This window comes from Cydia pomonella, chromosome 1 (assembly GCF_033807575.1).
Source record: "Cydia pomonella isolate Wapato2018A chromosome 1, ilCydPomo1, whole genome shotgun sequence".
Lineage (NCBI taxonomy): Eukaryota > Metazoa > Arthropoda > Insecta > Lepidoptera > Tortricidae > Cydia > Cydia pomonella.
In genome coordinates this window covers 32,346,866-32,370,206 of record NC_084703.1, presented here as the reverse complement: position 1 = coordinate 32,370,206, position 23,341 = coordinate 32,346,866, and the positions used below count along the sequence as shown (strand labels likewise).

Below are 23,341 nucleotides of genomic sequence, written 5' to 3'. Positions count from 1 at the left end.
GCAAGCTAGTATTAGTACACAACAAAAAAAAACGAATACTTGGTACTTTTTACCCCCCAACCCCTGAAACTAGGGCATGAAAGTTAGGTAAGTAGTGTAGGTAGTAAGTTTGTATGAGACTTGCGCAAATTTTAATGCTAGAGGTCTGAAAATTGATACAGGGACTCCTTGTTATAAATAATAAAATAAGTATTTAAGGATTTTTAGTAAATCACCCCCACCGTTTAAATTAGGGGATGGAAGATTGTCATAAGCAACTTACAATAAGAATTGAAATCCCAACAAAAACATTTTTAAGTACCTATAAAAGACGAAACTATAAGGCTCGCACTATCAATAAGTTATCAGATCTCGTGTGGAGCCAAGCTTCTAACTCCACAAACCTTAACTTCACAAACTCTACACGTTAGTCAAAATATATGGCTCCGCCGTTTCGCTACAGTCACAAGGGCGTAAGGTAAAGATTTGTTAAAGGTTCCTGTATACAATATTTCATTTAGCGAAACGGCCAAGCCACATGTTTTGACTAACGTGTAGAGTTTGTGAAGGTAAGGCTTGTAGAATTAGAAACTTGGCTCTTCATGAGATCTGATAACTTTAGATATCAATAATCGATTACCCGATTGCATTAGAAATGCAACTTCCACTGAAGGATTCAGATCTAAAGTAAAAACCGGCCAAGAGCATGTCGGGCCACGCTCAGTGTAGGGTTCCGTAGTTACCCTTACGTCACAATAAGCTAAACTGAAGCTTAAAGTATAGTAGATTATTAACCAAGGGATGAACTGTGGATAGTACTACATACGTCTTTTTACTATGAAGGGGTAACTTTTTGCGATAACTCAAAAACAGCTAAACTGATCATGTCCGCTATAGTTTTCATTTAATGTCTTTCTTAAGCTCTACTTCCACGATTTTTTCCATATTTTTTGGGCCTATGGTTCAAAAGTTAGAGGGGGGGGGGGGACACATTTTTTTTTTCTTTCGGAGCGATTATCTCCGAAAATATTCACTCACTATTAGTTTTGAAAGACCTTTCCAACGATACCCCACACTGTACAGTTGAAGCAAAAAAAAGTTGACCCCCACTTTACGTATAGGGGAGGTACCCTAAAAGAAAAAAAAAACAGATTTTATTGTACGACTTTGTCGGCTTTATTGATTTATATATCCATGCCAAATTTTAGCTTTCTAGCACTAACGACCACGGAGCAAAGCCTCGGACAGACAGACAGACAGACGGACATGGCGAAACTATAAGGGTTCCTAGTTGACTACGGAACCCTAAAAAGTGGCTTCTTGGAAAGATGTTTTATGATTATAGTGAGTTTTTAGGGTTCCGTAGCCAAATGGCAAAAAACGGAACCCTGATAGATTCGTCATGTCCGTCTGTCTGTCCGTTTATGTCACAGCCACTTTTTTCCGAAACTATAAGAGCTATACTGTTCAAACTTGGTAAGTAGATGTATTCTATGAACCGCATTAAGATTTTCACACAAAAAGAGAAAAAAAAAACAATAAATTTTGGGGGTTCTCCATACTTAGAACTGAAACTCAAAAAATCTTTTTTCATCAAACCCATACGTGTGGTATAGATCTTCAAAAATGATATTGAGGTTTCCAATATCATTTTTTTCTAAACTAAATAGTTTGCGCGAGAGACACTTCCAAAGTGGTAAGCTGTGTCCCCCCGCCCCCCCCCCCCCCCATCCTGTAACTTCTAAAATAACAGAATGATAAAACTAAAAAAAAATGTGATATACATTACCATGCAAACTTCCACCGAAAATTTGTTTGAATGAGATCTAGTAAGTAGTTTTTCTTTTAATACATCATAAATGGTACGGAACCCTTCATGGGCGAGTCCGACTCGCACTTGGCCGCTTTTTTGACATTCCACTTGTGACTTAATAATTTAATGCATATTAGAGCTTGGCATTTATATTGTATTGAATATATTCCCATTGTTAGTAATGATTCATATACTGATAACTTTAATAATTAATAAGGTATATGCACGCTATCTAAAACCGACCTGTAACAATTGTTATCAATAAAGTTTTTCATTTTTACAGTGCGAGTCTTATGGTTTCGTCTTGGCAACATTTTACATGAAAATGTTTTTGGTGGGATGATACTTACTAATAGCGCCCCCTGTCACGCAATCTAGTGTCCGCAAGTCTAGGGGAAAACGTCAATTCACTACATCTTATAAAACTACTCCAAAACTAAAAACTACTGAACGGATTTTCATACGACTTTCATCTATCAATAGAGTGATTCTTGAGGAAGGCTTAAGTATATAACTTGTTAAGGTTTTGTGTAAATTGTTTGAAATATAACGAAGTTGTCGGAAAAAATCACGCTGGCTAGGAGGTTTAATCGAAAACGCTGCCTAATCCGTTTGAGCTATAACAACACAATGTATGGTGGAGTTGTTTCTCATTCGTAGGTCTATAAAAAAGTCTGCGATGTTAAATGTCTATCTTTTAAGGATAACTTACTATACATATTCGTAACTTCTAGAAAAAGATCACGTAATACGTGGCATTTGCAAAGCTATTTACATGGATACATTATTAACAATTATCAAAATAAATACGTTAGTTATATTAAGCATTTCATACAGATTACAATGGTCCCTTAAACCATACAATTTAAATGAATATTTCAGGAGTAATCGTAAATCAAAGTTTCATTTCGAGCCATATAATTGTACGGAATGTTAAAGACGCTATCCGCAGTTAGTTCAAATTTTTACCACCTTATGCGCTGGGATCGCTTTACTTACCCCCACCATGCACTTCGCACGGTCCCAATCTGATAGAATGGCAACTACAGAACCCTACATTGAATATGACCCGAAATGCTCTTGGCCGATTTTTATATATTAGATATGTAACTATGATTTATGTGTATACTCGTATGTATCTTTTTTTGCATTATAAATGCGTCTTGTGCATCAACACTGTATCCCCACAGTTTTTGATCCTCAAGTGACGGCTCTTGCTCATTACCTACACATAATAATTTTGTCATGATAGGTAATTAGTGTATTATGTAATTATTCGAGAGCATTCTATGGAAGGTCTCAGCAGGGCAGGTTCGTAGGTTCGTACGTGCTGTCGTTGCTAATCAGTCGGCGTACGCGTCGACCCGGCCGTCGGCTTTCTTCGGCCACGCGGGCTCCGTTACGGGAGCCCGACTTTGGGCGTTTTGGCTTAGGTATGGTGTAAAATCTGAATCTAGGTAGGTACGTATTCACTGTGCCTTGGTAAATCTAGTTTTCGATACGAGTATGTTTTAGTAACTGGGTGTTTTGGGGGTCTTGTAATAGCTACTCACTCAGCGGTCCATTTAGCGAGCCCTGGGGCCTAGCACACCTAGACAATCAACAAACATCGACAGACGATAAACGAATAGAAAAAATGTATCCGGATGGCAGATGCTATGAAAAGTCACTTGAGTATTTTCATACATTATTTAAAGTTCGATTGGCGTTTCCTACGTATGATTGTAATCTTGAGAACAATATTTCTAACCTATTGTATACGTACACAGAACACTACTTTTTATGAACGGAAGGGAAAATGCCGGTAAAAACGAAAATCAAATTTTTCGTCATCTGCCTCGCTGTCGATGTCGCTGGCAGATAAAGAAGTTTCGTTATTCGTTAGTGGTCCCTGGCCGCGTAGCCAACGTGCTAATCGTTAACGCTCCGTAGCGTATCGTCATCTCGCTCTCTGTCACTCTTCCGTATTAGTGCGACAGTTACAGTTTCGTTTCGTTTGCTACGGAGCGTTAACGATTGGCACGCTGGCTACGCGGGCTGATTAGAATTCGATAGACATCAGAGGGCACGGCAGTGCCCCCGAGCCAAGCGAAGTGCAAGGGCACTACCCACCTTTTGTTCGGAGTCGTCTTTTTGAACCCTCTTACTCTACTCGTTTTTTTGAACCCTCATAATATTATACGAAAAAAATCGACCTCGGTTCATAACTAGACGGACTGGAACATTGACTATATTTTTGAATGTAACAATACAATGTTACTTCCCTAAACCCTAGCATAGAGATATTCACCACGCCATAACATGTGTCAAACCGATTTGCTCAGTAACGAGTCGCATTGATTTAGTAGACATAGTTCGTATCCGCCTTCCGGGTTCCTAGAGAATAGATAGATATTTAACATTTAAAACCTCATTTGTGGAATTTCCTATTATTATTGGTTTAAATCAGGTGGTTTTCGACTTAGTGTTGGGTGCTTGAGATATAATTAAGAATAAAGGACAGTATACAGTGGATTTTTTAAATGGGCCACTGTGGGCAGGGCCTTAAATTTTTAAAACTACCCCATACATGCATATGTACTTAGGTAGGGTAGGGGGGGACTTATGTCTGGACAAAATCTTTTAACCTAAATTGTTCATTGAAAGTACCCTCAAGACATACTACTAAAGTTTACACTTAAATGGACGTGTATTTTACTTTCTTCGTATTTGAAATGAAAAGTAGAGTGTTTCTTTCGGTCGAATGGCACCATTTCAGTCTCAGACTATTAACACTGTCGCTGCGTTCGAGCGCCAAACTACCTAGTTAGAAATGGGTGCCTTTCATCCCTTGGTTAACAATCTACTATAACTAGCTTTATGAGCTTATTTTGCCATTTGTCTAAATAGTTTTATTTGATGAATAACTACCGCAGTAACCTAAGACAATATTAATCATAACTGAGTTACTATATTAAATACTAGGTAGGAACGAAACAAAAACACGTCAACGTAAACCCTTTTTTTGTGGGCTCAATTCAGCAGAAAAGCACATTCTGTATATTCTGTATTGCATAATCCAATTAATTAAGACAATAGGTAAATATGGAAATCGACCGCCGAACCAATAAGAGTATTTGAACATTAACACTGAGTCAATATGTGCTTATACATCCAATTCTAATGACGGGCAATGAAATAATAAAACATTTTCACGAGACATAATTATGTAGGTATTACGGATCAACTTTAAACATCCTACCTAAGGACTTTAAGTGCCTTTAAGTTTGCATAGTTTTATATTAAGTATCATTTTATTTACACGAACTATACTATTTTCCCTGAATAAAATTATTTATTTATTATTGAACCTACTCATATTGTCCCCAAATACTGAAATAGGTAATTAGGTATTGGCGATCAAATGATCAATACCTAAATACGTTGAAAGATGGGATTGATCAGTCACTTGTAAGGAAGGTAGCAGATAACCGTTTGAGGGAGACGAGGGTTTGAAAGAACTACCTACACTGTTAACCGTGAATGTGAGCATCGAGATTATTTAATTGAGCCGGAAGCTGTTAAAACTGAGAAAATTGAAGACATACTGTAGATTATACAGGAGATTGAAGACATACTGTAGATTATACAGGAGATTGAAGACATACTGTAGATTGTACAGGATGTTTATTTAGTCACCTTCAATAATTTACGGGTGAATATATATTAGGGTACATTGAGCAACTTTTACCATGGGACCAACCTCGAAATCGCGAAAAAAAAAAATTGGCTTGTGAAACATTTTGGCGGTCTGACCTTGACATTTTCTATGGGACACAGTGTGTAATTTTGGCTTGGCTGCGGCCACGTATTTTATGTGTTTATTCGAAGGAGCTTGATATGGTAAACAATTGATAAAAATTCCAATAATAACTTTCTGTGTACTTTTGTAGATTTTTTGTGAAAGGTCAATGACCTTAAGGAATTTTATTTTTATTTTTTCTCCTAAAATATAATGGTTTCTATTTTTGTTAGTATCTTATGTAACGTAACATTGAATTATCTATTCGTATAAAATAAATATACAATGTAACTGTAGTATTATAAGAATTATTTAAGATTTTTTATATTTTCAGTTTTTATTGATTTTTAATTTAACCTTGTATTGGTCGCATTTTAGTATTGTTGTTTGTTGTGTCCTAAAAAATTACATACGACAATAGAAGGGGTAGAGAGATATCGCATTTATAAGTATTTTAAAAATTTCTATGGAAATAGGGTTGTCCTAAACTAACCATAAAAATAAATCCTATTGAGATTATAGGTAAATGTGAAAGCTTGTATGTTTCGATGTTTGTTGCTCGATCACACAAGAAAGGCTGAACCGATTTAGATGAAATTTAGCTTAATGATCAATCACCATCAATTATCACAATACAATTATTCAGATGATAATAAGATCTTGTTTCTTCGTTATCGTCAGTAGCCCGTTAAAATTCACTACAAGTATCAGCAGAATAGTTTTGAGGTGACGGGTCGTCATGGATAAGTACGTTATACATTGTGGGTTTTAAAAATTGTTGAACTTTTTTTGGAATGGCAAAATGTTTTCGTTTTTTGTCTATCACTAACGGACATATTCGACAAAAGAGGGTCAGAAGACTCTAAAGTTCGGTGAAACAAGTCAAGGACAGTGGTTTTACGGTCTAATTTGCGTGTATGGTGCTCTCGATCATAACGACAAAAATTGTTCCTTGATTCACCGGCTTGTTCTGAGAGCATTTCAATGGGTAAAGAAATAGATTCTATGATTTTTGCACCATGCATTAGTATTTTATGAACCGTGACAGTCATATTTACCAGCCATATTTTTTGACGTATTTGGTAGCCAAATTGTTACAAAATATCTGAAATTTCATAGAATGCCACTAGAGTATGTAGATCGTCATGAAGCCATTCTTTGAGACATAAAATATTGGCAAAGGTCTTTCAAAGGTCAGTTTTTTTGCAGTGTTATGGCTACAATTCCGTCAATTTGCATTTTCGAATCCGCTACTTTTGTTCGTAAAAATATCGACTTGTTAAAATTCAATAAAAACCCCCGCCGTAAACTTGATTTAATTCTACCGGAACCAAAAGTTGATATTTTCAAAAAAGGCCCATACTACACATCCATCCAAATTTACAACAATATCCCTAGTTTAATTAAATTAGAGGAAAATTATCATTTATTTGAAACAAAGTTGAAGCAACATTTAATAAAAACAGCATACTATTCAATAGCAGAATTCATAGAAGAGAAAAAATCGTAACTTTCAGACCCATATGGCACACTGTCACGTAATGCACATACATATATAATACTCATACCTACTATCTCGTTAAGTATAATCTAATGTTATTAGTTTAAGCTGTTTAAAGATTGTACTATTTAATAATAATATTAAGTATTTTCAGACATTTAAGAGAGTTAGAATATCTGATATTTGTTATACCTTATTCAGGGTCCCATGTGATACCATATGATATGTATAAGAACTAAATATGTACAGTCAGCGTCAAATACTTTGTAGCAACCAAAGTAGCCAAATAGTTCGGTACACCATATATTTAGTATGGTGTACCGAACTATTTGGCCACTTTGACTGCTACAAAGTATTTGACGCTGACTGTACCATGGTTTGCAAGAAATAAATACTGAATACAAACTTCTTTTTTGAGATCATATTTTATTTATTTGCATATAATGTACCTGAAAAAAGATATTGCATTTTTATGGTTTCTATGGGTTTTTCTCGCAAATCAAATTAACTCCGAAAATAATTATAAAAAAACCTTCGGTGTTTTTGTCAAACCTCTAAAATAGTAACAGCTATCAATTAAACACATAAACGCCCAAGTATTGAAGGTTAACGTGTTTCGGTCTCACAAGGTAAATTATTGATTGAAAAAGTGAAAAATCGTTCGAGTTTCAATGGAAATGTCAGTAGGTAAGTACTACTTTCACCTGTGGGCTTGATTATTAAATATAAAATCATTCATCTTTAAATCGTCAGTTAAATTCATGTCCTTACAATATAATAGGTAGGTATTTATCTATGTACATACAAGTTGAATACTGTATTATATCTATTTTTTGTAATGATTCGTAACGTAACAAATGTGTTGTAAATTAAAAATATTTAAAATGCCAAGATGCCAATCATTTACGCCGTAGCGAACGCTAACGTCACTCTGTCGCTCTAATATGAAAGAATAATATCCAAGATTGGCATCTTGGCTTTCTGGGCTGTTATAGTATAAAACGGTGTAGAAAACAAGTTAGTTTTATTTTTGCTTCAGAAGAAATGCATACGCATCCTCGCAAATATATGGAGTCCAGAAAGCTATAGACCACATTTCATTAAGTATGAAATTCTAGCCCTAACCTCTATGTATATTTTCGAAATTTCTAAGTTCGTAAGAAAACATTCGGACCTATTTACAAAATTAGTAGACCAGCCCCGACGCTTCGAAACAAGGTTTAAACATAATTTAGCTTTGCCTTCAACCTCTAAACTCAAACTCCATAGTACAACTCCAAACGTCATGGCAGTTAAAATATATAACCACCTTAAAAATGATATCAAGGCTCAAAAAAATTACAAACAATTTAATAAAATGTTAAAAGACTTTGTGATAAATAAATGTTACTACAACTTACAGAACTTTTTTGATGATGATGTTACAGACACCTTCTAAGCAATTTTAATTAACTATACTTAATGAAAACAATGACATTTATTTACAAACTTACATAAATTTATAACCAAAAACTAAATCTGTATTATGAATATTGTACATTAATTAATTTATTTGTTTGACATGTGTAATATAAGAATTGCTTCATGACTTTCTTAAATAAGTTGATAATTTTGCTAATAATATGATAATATGTTATGGGTTATGAGTTATGAATAAGATATTATATGCTGTGCCCTTGCAGGGTCCATGTGAGACATTGTATATCATGTATAACATCTATACTGTACCATGGTTGCAATAAAGAATGATTATGATTAGTTGTGTTGGGCAGCTCGGATTGTATGTAGCTCTTTACCTATCTATGTATGGTGACCTCGGGTCGTGCTCTTTGTAAACGCGTCATAATGCGATGTATGCGTCAAAAGAGTATAATACTGTGTGTGATAAATACTCAAAGTCTACCCTGTTCACTTTGTACGCATGACTTACAGGAATTTGAATCCGTCCATGTTCTGTTAAAGTTAATACTGTTCTTTACAGTACAAACGGTGCTACTTTACCGCACAAGTGCGAACATTAGCATATTACGTTACTGTTACGATACAAGTGCGAATAATAGGAAATTCGTAACGAGTGGCGATGAATTAAAACACGACCGTTGCGAGTGCGAGTTGCGAATTACCTATTCGCACGTGTATCGTACAACGTTTTATATGGGTCTTTAAAGTGCGGAAGTAGCACCATATGTACTAGCACAAAATACTCTTGCTCGGGCCCGAAGTCGGGTCAGGGCTACAATCGCGAAAATCGAAAATCGTCAATTGCGGGCATTTTTTTCTGTCACTCTAATTACGTCTTAGTGAGAGATCTTCGCAATTTGCGAATTTCGGATTTCGCGGTAGGCCCCCTGATATCAGGCCCGATAAAGTGTAGATGTAATTGACACTTAAGTATTAAAACGTGACGCGACGCCACCCTATTCGACAGCGTGTTGAGTCGATCAAATGATATTATTTTCTATGACTGTGAGCACCCGTTACACCCGTTATGACGTCATGTTAAAGGGCCAATTACATCCACACTAGCGATACTACTAAAATATTGTAAATGATGTCCTGATATTTGATGAAACGGAAAAAGACTCTTGCTCGGGCTCTGTGTCGGACCCAAAGGTCGGGCCAGGCATCGGGCGTTAGCGAGTGTGGATGTAATTGGCACTCGACTTCGGGCCCGATATAATGTAATTTCGGCTTTAGGAGTCCTTAGATTTCAAAACACTTCAAAGAAAAAACAGGGAAATTACAATAACGTCAATACATTTTCAATTACTACTGTAAAACTTGGAAAATTGAGGATTCAAGTATATTAAGTTGGAATCTGAACGCTTATTACAACGTCATATCCAATCACAATTTCAGCTGTCATCGATCTTGCTCTGCGTGGGTTGTCAAAAAATGACGATTGTTTAACAATATTGTTTATCGCCTATACTATTTAAAGCTAAATTTATTAGTTTCAAAACTTTTTAAATATTTGAATTGACAATGTTTTGTTGCCTAAAGGGGTGTCTCAACGGGTTTAATCTTACTCCAACTGTTCCCATTCGTATCAAGGAGAATCCCGTTCAGCTGGATACTTTACATATGGGTATTTCACAATTTCGTTAATTAGAACATGTTTTGTGTTCCCGTATATCATTCATGAAATATTCTAAATATTTCATGAATGATATACAGGAATGTTTTTGTGTTTTGAACAAGAGTGTGCTTTACATTGGATATGGCTTAATATTAATAATATACCTAATAATTCAGCCTATGTGCGTCCCACTGCAGCACAGGTCTTATCTCATGCACGAGAGACCTTGGACTACAGTCTTCACAATACACATACACTTACAACATGGCAAAATGTATCTAGTAGAGTTACCATACAAAACATTTCACTACATTTATAAAATATTTGTTAAGCAAAGTTTTCTGTTTTCAATGAAATTAAGTAATGAATGTAACAATATAGTGGAGCAAATTAAATTAGGTTAAAATTGTACTGTGCATCTTCACTCTTAACCCAAATTTTACTAATCTCCAATAATAACTAATTATATCATGCATAACATTCTAATTGTATATTTTAGGACATGAGGTGGTAGTGGTGAAAGGAGGGCAGCGTGTGTGTGGGTCAGGCTGCGCACTGGGCAATGCGCCGCTGGTGCAGAACAAGGCATACTTTGAGGTGAAGCTGCAGCAGGGTGGAGTGTGGGCAGTGGGCCTGGCCACAAGGGACACTGACCTTAATAAAGTACATGGTAAATTATTTTTGAATAGCTTTTGCATACATTTATTGGCTTAGATGATGTAGAATAACAAATTTTATAAAATAATACATAGGTCGCTAGGAAAGTTTTGAGATTTAGGACCTTCACATGACGTTTTTTCAAAATAATATCCAACATTGGCAATACAATTCTGCATACGCCGAAACCAGTCACTAAATATATGCTCCCATGTTTCGTTTGGGATTTCTGCACAAGCCTTGTTTCAAGCCATTAAGTCCATGTCGCTGGAAAAATGTTGTCCTTTGATAGCCTCTTTTGCAATGGGCAGCAAACCAAAGTCACAGGGTGCAAGATCAGGGCTGTATGGAGGATGTTCTAGCAGCGTCAGCCCTGAATTCTTTATAACTGTTTGAGTTCTCTCAGCCTGATGTGCCGGTGCATTGTCATGGTGCAGGTGCCATGTGTCCAACTGCGAATTTGGATGTAGTTTTCTAAGCTCTACAATTAGTTGAGGCAGACAAACTTCTGTGTACCATTGAGCAGTGACTGTTTTCTGCTCATCTAGGGTAATACTTTTAACAACACCTCTTTTACTAAAAAATACCACCGCCATTTTCTTCTTCACCAATCGTGACTGTTTTACTGTAGTTGGCATTTCTTCATTTTCAAACACCCATAGTTTGTTTTTAGATTTACTTTTTATATCGTAGTAGTATAGGCAAGACTCGTCACCGGTTACTATACTATGTATTTACATACTGTGCCTTTCCATGGTCAAACATTTTTATCATTTTTTTGCACCATTTGATGCAACACTCTTTGGGCGTCAGTCAAAATGTGGGGTACCCAAAGCATACACAGCTTCCTTACTTTAATGTGGTCATGAAGAATACTGCGAATGGCTGGTGCATTAAGGTGCAAAGTTTCCTCTAACTGTAGGTTATATGTCTGTTTTATATAATTAGTTTCTTTACAGCGGCTATGTTTTCTGAAGTAACCACATCGCGCGGCCGCCCTGAACGTGGATCATCATACAGGTTAAAGTCCTAACGTTCGAATTGTTTGTACCACCGATATACACTGCTACGACTTGGTGCTATCTCGTGGAATACAGACTGTATTTCACTGATACAATCATCAACAGTTAAACCGCACTTGAAATTATACATGATTATCAACACGTAAGTCGCGACGCGTCAACTTCGACATCTTGGGGTAAACTAAAATTATTTAAAACAAATATAGCAATCGCACGAGAAGTTTCTTGTTGCTATACATGTAGTATAAAATGACAGAGTATGGCGCAGTTCGGGTAACGTGCATGAACAAGTCTCAAAATTTTTCTAGCGGCCTATGTATGCTTTCCTCAAATTATATTCTGTAAATACAAAGCTATAAACCTACAAATGATGTTCTGTCATAGATAAATTCCCATGTTTTGCTGTAATATAGAAACATCCATCTTACGTTTAATAGGTGAAACATCACTATATAGTTTGGTGAGTTGATGCATCTTTCATCTGCTGTATTTTTAAACATACTATATAATATGCATTTTTAGCAATAAGGTTGGCCTTTCCATGATTAGGGTTGAACATTTGAAATACTTTTAGTAATGCAAACCAAATTCAATGTTGGTTTTGTTCAAAACTTTCTCCTTTTTTTAAATGTGCCAGGCCAAGAAAACAAATCTTATATCACCTTGTTCATCAAAATTTTCTCAGTAACTAGTTTTGACACTGGAGTGGAATGCATGATACAAGCTTGCCCGTACACACTGCCGTAATCCTTACCCTTTTGTTTAGCTTAAGGTTTGGGTAAAATATCTCATGGACTCTTATCTAACACGTATTGTGTTTCTAAGTATTGCACTATACAATAGAGGCTTATACAATATCATGTCCATGTAAGGTGCAACATTGGCTCAGCATGATTCACCATGCTGAAGTATGTTGTGCTGCTAGCATAACTGTGCCAATAATATTATGCCACTGATTTCGTAGAAGGTCATGGTGCAGGCTGAATGCTAATTTTAACAGTGGAAGGCCAAAGATTTTTTTAATTATAACTAAATAAATTATTAAACAGCTGCTGGCTTACATACCTTTATATTATTTTACTAAGCTGAAAACATTTTTGATGCTAAGCGACTATCTTTTGTTGGTGTGAGCGAAAGTTAGCAAGTACCTATTTACCATAACTGTAGCAAATTTGCCATTAAACTGGTTAGACGCATGTTAAGCGAAAGTTTTCTATGACATCATACAATGTTGAATGCTGTGAATACCATGTTTATTTGCCATAGCTTTAAAATCTACTGTTTGTTTTTAAGTTTCTAAAAGGAACTTTAATTTATTTCGCACAACAGGACTGTGCAGCAAATTCTTTTAACGCTATTCCTTTCAGTATTGACAAATCTTTGTTTGGGAGGTATTCAAGCTTTAGCAAAAACAAAATTATGAGTATGACCGGTTTTTTGAACCCATTAAGTTGTGCCGTTAGTATGAAGAAACTGCTGAAAAGAAAGAAGGTGCTACTAAACATTTTTCAAATATCGACTTACGAGTATATTGTATAAAATTCGCTTTTACTAGTTTTTTTTTTATGTAATACTATCGACCCGCCTCGGCTTCGCACGAATATACAAATTATACACCTAAACTGTCTCAAGAATCACTCTATTAATAGGTGTAAACCGCATGAAAATCCGTTCAGTAGTTTTTGAGTTTATCGTGAACATACAGCATATAGACAGACAGACGCGGCGCGCGACCTCCTTTACGCTTTGCGCGGCACTTTCTTTTATAAGAAGTAGTGATATAAGAGAAGTTACCAAAAGGGAGAAGGATTTATGTGCACAAATTTCTTAATAGAACTTTTTGAAGCACGTTAAGCTCTTGGCTGGTTTTTCCTCTTTTATTTTAAGGTTCACATGCGAGAGAATGTTGAGTTTTAAGCGTTTGAAACCTATCTTTCATGTTTCAGTCATTATCTTTCTTTCACTTCTTACAGAATGTTTTTAAGTCGTTCTATACAGTTACAGCAGAAATTTTAAATTTGATGTTTCAAAATTTAGTTTCTCGGATTCAACTTCATGTCAATTACGCTCTTCTTCCTACTGAAGGCATAGAACTACATTTTTTTTCAAAATTAATGCATGTTCATTGTAAGATGTAATGTTTTGAAAAGATGTGTCCCGCCGAGTTTCGTGCCGGTCCCATATTGGGATACCCTCCTCCAATTGAGCAGGGACTTAAATCTTCGAGGGTAGAGGTGTAGAGTTAGAGCCGGTAAAGCTTTATTTGACGTTGAGAAGCGCATTGTAATATGCCTACTTGAAAAATAAAGTATCTTTATCTTAAGTTACTCCTGATTCATGATAAGAACCTGTTGGGTATCTGACACTTCTATTATTACATATTATGTTGTTCAAGGGAATCAAGGGACCCATTTTAGCAAACCGATTACTTCTTAATAGATAATCCAGCCAGATTGCAATGCACTTTGCTACTTTTATGTCAGATTAGTAGTGTAGTGATGCCAGCAGTGTATTTTTCTTATGTAGGTTAATAAATAGATGTAATGAAAATACTACTTAACTATTAGCTACATTCTCGAATAACAATTAGTTTCTTAGTAAACTTTCGAAACCTGTAAACCGTTGCGGAAAGAAATTTATCCTTAAACTATAGAGGTATTATAACTAACGCTAATACGGAGAATATAATAATCGGTGAAATAACTTTATATTTATATTACATAATTTCGCAATACTCTAATACCCAACTAACACACTATGGGGCGAATCGAACGAAAAAGCGGAAATTCGTACTTTTTTTGCGAAAAACGTATTAAAAAAAAATACTATTCGATAGAAAATGATACGGAGAACAAAAAAAAAATCAAAAGAAGGCATATTTAAAGCAAAAAAGGATTTTTGTTTTGTATGGGACCCAAATTTAGGTACCCAATTGCAAGGAAACTATGTGAGACCCTGTCTTCTAAGCTTCAGGATATTATTTTCCTACTTTCATTGAGTACGAAATGATAAATCGCCTAGTTAGGGTTCCGTAGCCAAATGGCAAAAAACGGAACCCTTATAGATTCGTCATGTCCGTCTGTCTGTCTGATAATGTCACAGCCACTTTTTTTGTAGGCGCCCGTTTTCTTGCTTAGTCCAGTCAAAAAGTCTTCAAATACGGATATTTTCTTAATGCCTTTTTTGTACCTATATTAAACTTATGAAAATCGTCGATACTTTTATGCTATAATTATAATAATTCATTATGAATTTGACGTTTTACTGGCTCTTTTTTTTTAAAAGTAACTTGTTTTTAGTAAAAACGTGTAAATGAACATGCTGCTAGTCTGCAACTTTCTTATCACCGAAAATAAAATAGCATGCATTAGTAAAATTATTTCACGCATTAACAACGTATGTATTTAAAATGTATTTCAATTCGTATTCAATCTACTAATAATGTTTATTAATAATGCATCCATCCTCATCGCTAATTGAGAACATTACCATCTTTTACTACTAGGTACTTCTAAATAATGGTTAAGCTATATTTAGCATGTGTGGTATATCAAAATTTATATACAGTCTACTAAGGAAGGTAACAAGGAATTAAGCTAAAGGGCATTGGCCACCGGCCAGGCATGCCAACGTGCAACGAGGTGCATCTTGAGTCATACTTAGACCTTGTTTGACGTGCCGTTCTCAGTGGTTCATAAGCACGCCGTGTTACCATTGCAGGCGGAGTGGACAAAGAGTCATGGTGCCTGAACAGTGACGGCACGGTGCGGCACGGGAACGAGGAGCTGTACCACTTGTCGCCGGCGCCGCGGGACTCGCCCACGGCCGACCTGCTGGTGGCCACGGACGCGCCGGCGCCCGCGCCCGCGCCCCGCGACGACGCCAACCCCTTCGCCGTCATGCCGGTCGAGGGCGACACCATCGGACTCGCCTACGATCATGTTGAGCTCAATTTCTTCGTAAATGGAAAAAATATGGAGATACCTGTTAGGAACATCAGGGGGACGATTTACCCCGCTTTATATGGTGAGTATCTATCTTAGCTTGAGCTGATTTATAATTTTCTGTATTAGTATGCATATGGTGTATATATTTTTCTATTTTATACGAGGTTCTTTTTTCCATTTTATGCCAAGGGGCTCGCGTCATGTAAATGGATGAAAACCACTGATCTACACACGACCTGTTCTATGACGATATATCTATAAGTTATTTTCATTATTATTGAGAGCCTGTTGTGTCCCTCCCCTCAAAGGCCTCCCCCCCCGCTTTTTTTCCATTCCTCCCGGTTTTGAGCAGTCTTTAGCCATTCTTTTAAAAACAATGCACCCTTACTAAGTCTTATGTCGCACATAAAAAAAAACTTACGATAGCTTATGAATTAGGGCATAAATTTGAAGCATAATGTCACAAGTCACAATTTTCCACAATTACTCGAGAATTAATAGCAAAAATAAAAATTGTCTTTAGAACTTCGCTTTTTTTACATTTTATCCTTTTTTTTTGAAAATGAGATCATTTACCTGTGCTTTTTTATTGTTGAATATCAGCTAATAGTTGACATCAAAATGATAGCCCAATAGCCCAATAACACACTTCACAAGTCACAAGTTACACGAGTTCAAACAATTTTTTTTTAATGTGCGATAGGTAAATGGACAGATAATGGTCCATTAACCAAGTACAGTAGTGTTTGGCAACATAAAGCTTTGAAAGGGTGCATTTTTAAAATGGTTGAGTAAAAACAGGTGTGGGGGGTGATTTGTCGATAAAATTCATCGTACTATACGTGGTTAACGGGATCCACTATACGTGGACAAACACATTGTATAGAACTACATTATATCTAATACATTGGTAATGGTTAGGTACATTCTAACAAAATCAACTTTAAAACAATCAATTAAACCGATGGAACGTGGCAGAGGCGAGAACAGGTGGAAATAAAACCATTCCTATCAGTCACGTGAGACGGAAAAGAAAGAAGCAATGGACCTTCTTACATCTACTGCCGGTTCTTAATTATTGTCTGTCTTGATTACAGTTGACGATGGTGCGATATTGGACATTATATTGGACAACTTCCTGTACCCTCCTCCGACGGGCTATGAAAAAATCATGGTGGAGCAATCCCTACTCTAACAGAAGAGACGAGAACAGTGAGCATGGACAGTCGAGTGTGCGCGCGTGCGGGCCGCGGCCCGCGGCTGTATACGTCACGCGTCACGCCTGCTGTACTGAAGTGTATGTCGGGGTGCAACGGCATCTTTACTTAACCTACAGCTCAACAGGAAAGGTACGCGCGATATAAACCATCATGTACTGCTACCAAGTTTGTATAATCATTATTAAGCAGACCAAGCTTAGAGCCTAACTATTTACTAGACAGAATATTTCAATACATTAACCAATTTTAAAAAGAAAATGAAACGTAATCACAATTTTACCGCCATTGATTTCTCCTGAGGATTTACAACAAACTCAAATAAGAGCGGCTGTTTGATACACCTACTGATGAAGATTATCTTACTAATAAGCATTCTTAAGTGACGTTATAGACATCACTTTTCTGATATTTCGTACAAAAATGACGAGGTCTTGCAAACATAATGCTGTTGTCCGTGCAGTGCCCTGATCCGCATAAGGATTTTCACTCGTGTTACATACTATACTATTAAATACTACTTACTAATCTTGCTTATCGCAAATGAAGCATCATAACCGTTATTTACATTCCTGCCAATTTGTTTGGAAGAACCTCTGCAGTTTTAACCATAATTGAGACGGTAGACTCGAAATAGTTATTTGTTTTACAAGGGGGCAAAGTTGTTGTTTAACCTCTCGTACTAATATTGATACCCGAGCAAGCGAAAGATTCCAAAAATGAACCGGTTCGAAAAGTGGAATTTTGAGCGTTGCGAGAGTAGCTTCACATGCCCGGAGGGCAAACCGGCCAGAAATAGGAGTCCCGTGTAGCGGAGCTCCGTCTAGTTAAGTTGTGAAGGAAACGTTGTTTTGAAATGAAACAGTGTGGTGGGACCATGGTTGAAATAAAAAAAAATACCCGTGGTCCCCATGTGGTACAAAAGCTGTGGTACCACGGTTAGAACGTGAACAGATTTTGCCATGAGTGAAACACAAAAATGTTCACCACACCAACGCAAGGAAAATAGTAACTGTAAAATATCAATAAAACCAACCAAATCAATTAAAAACGAATGTTATTATTAAATATTTTTCATTCAAAATCGATATTTGTATTAGGCCCCGCACGTTGAAATGACATTCGAATATGAAGGTAACTTGAATGTTATTTTGTCTCACTCAGTGAGCAAAATGCGATTTTGCTCACTGTTTTTAAGCAGCAAATTACCCTTGTTCCAGCTGCTGACGTGAAAAATATTTTGTTCCACGATAGCTCAAAATGAAGGCGAAAAAAGATTGCTAATATCGCAATAAGATTTGCAAATATAAATATGCTTTGTGTTTACTTAGATAACAAAGCTGATATAAACAACTTAATATTGTAACAATACTTCTGTAAGTAGAAGGACAAAAAGCTAGACGAATAGAACGACTATCTATTCGTATTATTTCATATCATATACATTTAGATTTGTAAGATGCAGACGATAAAATATACAGCGTGGAAGAATTTATTGTCCTGATTGTTCTCACCCAACGTGCGTTAGAAAAATATGACCGATTATTGGCTAATCTACTATCTAGTTTTTCATAAAAATTATACATAGTAAATGCAGTTGTTCTTCTTAAGAAACAATATTTTCCTTGCGGCCCAATAATGGCTTCCACTCTGTATACAATATGTTGCGTGTACCTATTGATTGATCTCTGTTAAAAGTTATTTAAATTAGTTCCTTTTGTAACTGTAACACTAGCCACAATGTTTAAATTAGTAATTCCTAACAATTGGACTAGTTGTTCCTAGCCTTGCGGTGTTGCAGTTATGGTCTCCTGCGACAAACACCAAAACATATGTAAGTCTGAAAGGTGCGAGCTGTTATCGAACCGTAACTACATACTTATACCTATACAGACTCTAAAATTAAATCTATAGTACCGGGCCGGGAAAACGGCTTTCCTCTCTATAGTTCGTTGTTTTAGCATTAGAAAAAAGGTAAACAATCTTGAAATGTCTTTTTTTTGAAAAACGTCTTTTTAAAGTCCGTAAATATTACTTATCAAAGCAAAATAATGTAAATGATCGTAAGTACGTGAACTCTTTACTGGCACGATTTTAATGACGTAAATCAATAACGAAGTAATATAATCATAAATTTACCTAATGCCTCAAAAAATCATGTCCCATTAATGTTATGTAAGTTAATAGAGCATTATTGTGTGCTGAGTTAAGATACTGGTTATGTTTCCAATGTAATTCAATGAAATTTAAATGTGCATATACAAGAAATAATATTTAAATACTAAAATATAATATTTAAATATTAATTGCACCACAAATCACTTTTACAGTAAATACATATGGTGCTACTTTTCCGCATAGTGCGGGAATAAGTACCTTCCGTGTCTATGTCAAAACTGTAAAAAGTTGTACGATACACTTGCGAATAAGTAATTCGCAACTCGTGTCGATTTTATTTATCACCACACGTTACATATTTCCTATTTTTCGCAGTTGTATCGTAAATAATTATTGTTTGAAAACTTGCCGCTATCAGTGTAACGACAGTTATCGTGAATTTGCCCAACTGACGTATTGGGCGAGCCTGTTTCACGAGGTTACCGTCTTTTGATATACAATGAATAAAACTTACTGTTTATATGTATAGGTATAGGTACGTGGCTTCTTGACTTTTCAATCATATTTTTATATAAATATGCCAGCAGCGGTATTATGGTCGCATTTCTATCATCTGTCATGTCATGCGTCACTTTCGCACTTACATACTTGTTAGAACGTGGCAGGCATAATGACAAATGATAAAGAGCCGACCATCTTAGCCCTACAGAATCGTTAATATTATATCCTATTCTTCATTATTCTGGATTTAAGTACCTACGGGAGTAGTCATTTCATTGTAAAACGACACATACCGATCATTAAGTACGTAGCTCGAGTTACCTAGACAGAGACTAGAATTATCAGAATAGAGTCAGGGCGTGTTTCCAGCGCCGACAGTGGGAGGATAAAGAGCCATCACAGACATATCTTACATATAGATCTGAATGTCTATGGATGGAAATTACGTCAAGTATTGAATACAGATTTCGTTTGAACATAAACAATATGATCCGAAATCATAGACAACAATCAGAGCCATAGGCAATTACAGGAGCTCATGGACATGTGGCTCCAGGCAGCCGCCAATCAGCTGATTGTGAGTTAACGCGTGTGTAGATTCGTTAATACATTATTCATTCCATTCACCGATCCCTAAATTACAAGACCTTTTATACTGATATACTCTTCGCCATATGGTATTTATTAACGTTACAACTAAATTATCTACTTACTACTTCAAACTCTATGAAACAAAATCTATTTTTGTATGAATGTAGTATTCTAATGAAAATTTAATGTGTTTAATCATAATCGCGTATACTTAGTAACAGTATGATATCTACTTGTCATGCTATGACTTATTGAAATAAATATATGTAAATGTATGAATAATAATTTTCTATATATAGATAGGCGTATTGCTAGCGGTACGAGGGATAAAACGACGACTGGCTATGATAACTGGAGGGATATTTGAAATTATACCTAATTTGTGTGTGCTTTCAACTTAGCTTAACATTTGTATGTGATGAAGTAAGTAGAGAATGTTGTTGTTGGAATTCATTTGATGAAATTATAAATCTATGAAAGTGTCGTATAGGCAATTGCGTCGATGCGAAGGCAGTTATTAATAAATTATGTAAATGAGCGCATCATGCACCCTGCCTGCATAAATTGGCACGTTACAAATTCAGATAATTTATGTGATACTTGTTCAGTTTGTTACCAAGATTTAACAGTTTTACATTAACTATGCGTATTTTTCGTATCGTAATAACTACTAACTTTGTCCAAAAGAACAACTGTAAAAAGGCAAGGATAAAATACCTGCTTACCTATATTAATGTTGAAAGTATTCAAGAAAGTTGCTAATACCTAGTGTTGATAATTGTTTTAGTTACAATAAAAATCCTAGTAACAAAATGATCAAGTTAGCTTATGCTATAATAACGAATGGATATGTTTCAACTGCGTATTAGGCTACTGCGTTACTAATATTTCACCGGCATGTCCAGTAGGTTGTAAGTGTTGCAACTGCTCAATGAAATGAAATCAACTTGTTACTGCTGTAATAACAAATACAGGTAAGCATCATCTGACGCTGGTGCGAGGCTGTTGAAATCGATGTAGATAGTAGGTAGGTGTTGTATCGAAATCAATTTAAAGTTATAGACGGCAAATAATCACCTATTATTCTTTTGTACTAATTATTTTAAGCTTCAATGAGGTCTCGCGACCTACAGATTGGCATATCCGAAAGCAAATAATTGTATTCATTATTGTAAAGAATTAATTTATTAAGAAAACATAATAACAAAATAAATGTATTATGTACTGTCATTGTGAATGCTTTTGATTTATTCACAAGATTCGCTCACTATAATCCCGAGACTGCCCAGACTTATTTATAATGTTATTATTTACAGTAACCTAATGTTTTAAGGTTCCAGAGGTTAAGTTGTGACTCCAACCCGTTAAGAGGCTGTCAATACCTAAAGCGCGCGCACTGTCTATTCTTATCGGAGTAAATGAGAAAGCACTGTCGCATGTTACTGGGCCTGGGCAAGGGAATAATAAGAAAATTAATAAAAAAAAAAAAAGTGGATTATTAGTGTAATATTTTACACAATAGCGGTTTAGATATAAATGTTTTGAAATTGTGATTTTAATTGCAGACCTATAAGTCAAAACAATAAAGACATAAAACCGTTTAATTGTGATTTTAAGACCAAGCTTTGCAATTATTTTCTATCGAGCCGATTTCGTTCAATCATGTATCGAGTACTACCACGTCTTTGAAATATAATTAATATGAACATATATTTTTCTTACTTGACTAAAACAAATAGTCTTTCTTAAAAAACTGTTTAAGTAACATCAATTTCAAGGACATTGGGTGTTGACAGCCTCTTAAGCCTGCTCGCTAAATTTGTTGATAATTGGTTTTATACATAGAATAAAGATACTCGTATTATTAGTCCGAGGTCTTGTACGAGTATGTCGATGTCGCAGAAAATGGTCCACTTTATTGCGTGATGTTGACTATTTGGGGGCCCGACACAAACATGCAGGGCACCGTAGTGTTTAAGTAGTTTCGTTTCTTGGTTACTTATCTATAAAATACCTATCCTTTAAGTACGTATAACATTTTTAACACATTTTGGAGAATTTGCCCTAACAAAATTCTTTAGTTTTTATTTTACTACTTTGTCGGTGTCAATGATATATGTACATACAACCGTGATAAATTGCAGATTTCTAGTACTAACGATCACTGAAATAAGCTGCGGAGACGGACAGACAAACAGACAGACAGGCGGACATGGCGAATGGCAGTTTAAGGGGTTCGTGAGCACCAATGACCTTTGACTCTCAGTTTTATTGTTTTTATTGCTTATCGTATCAACAACTACAACATTTAACAAAATATTATTTCCAAACTCGCCGTCGCTGTATTCGAGATATACGGCATGAAATCTTGGCAATTGTAGGCCAAAAACCAGCATTTCAAGCATAACTTTTGTGCAAATAATTTAAATAAAATAAAAATCTTATATAAAGTAAGACATACCATACCTACCTATACCTATTTAAGTGCATACACCGTTTGAAATACTCGTAGCACTTATAGGTGAGACTGGGGTTGACACTTGGGTCATTTGAATCGGACAATGGTGATGACAACCGTGGTGTCCTGAAATGAAAAAGCAACAGCATGGCAGCATCTGCCACGACAGGTTTATACATCAAACAACAATGGTTGCTGTTTTTTTGATACAGGAGGCAAACGAGCAGACGAATTGCCTGATGGTTGGTAAGCAACTACCTGCAGCTTCAGAGAGGTTACAAACGCGTTGCCGACCTTTAAGGTAGTAGTACGCTCTATTCTTGAAGGTTTGAAGGACGTATTTGTCCGGAAATACTGCGGACGACAGTTCATTTGACTGTTTAGCTGTGTGAGGCAGGAAATATATTTTATTACTTGACAATGATTATTACTATAAGTTTCTTTAAGTTCTATTGGGTTAAGGCATCCTAGTAGACTTAATTATGGTTTTTGGGAACCTAGCTTCTTCATTTACTTAAACTGACAACATTTAAATTTTCTGACCCTATAATTATATTGGTTCTCTACATTTTAATTGAGACGAGAAATACGCTAATAGTTTATTTTTTCCACTAGGATTAGTATATAATTTATTATAATTTTTTTAATGTGTACTTATTCTAAAATTGCGTAACTCC

At 35.8% G+C, this 23,341-nt stretch overlaps 1 protein-coding gene across 1 annotated transcript; it reads left to right on the top strand.

Moving 5' to 3' along the window:
- The first annotated feature begins 9,748 nt into the window (after positions 1 to 9,748).
- On the top strand, positions 9,749 to 21,436 carry LOC133519725 (SPRY domain-containing protein 7). Its single transcript, XM_061853789.1, has 4 exons — positions 9,749 to 10,162; positions 10,653 to 10,823; positions 15,553 to 15,858; positions 16,877 to 21,436. The coding sequence occupies exons 1-4, from the start codon at positions 10,060 to 10,062 to the stop codon at positions 16,972 to 16,974; spliced, it is 678 nt and encodes a 225-aa protein (XP_061709773.1). The 5' UTR covers positions 9,749 to 10,059; the 3' UTR covers positions 16,975 to 21,436.
- The last annotated feature ends 1,905 nt before the right edge of the window (positions 21,437 to 23,341 follow it).

Bases quoted from the DNA above. Each gene is read 5' to 3' on its own strand.
- LOC133519725 (XM_061853789.1), top strand. From the start codon at position 10,060: ATGTTTTGTTGCCTAAAGGGGTGTCTCAACGGGTTTAATCTTACTCCA. The intron at 10,824-15,552 runs GTAAATTATTTT...TTACCATTGCAG, and splicing joins TGACCTTAATAAAGTACATG to GCGGAGTGGACAAAGAGTCA. The intron at 15,859-16,876 runs GTGAGTATCTAT...TCTTGATTACAG, and splicing joins GATTTACCCCGCTTTATATG to TTGACGATGGTGCGATATTG.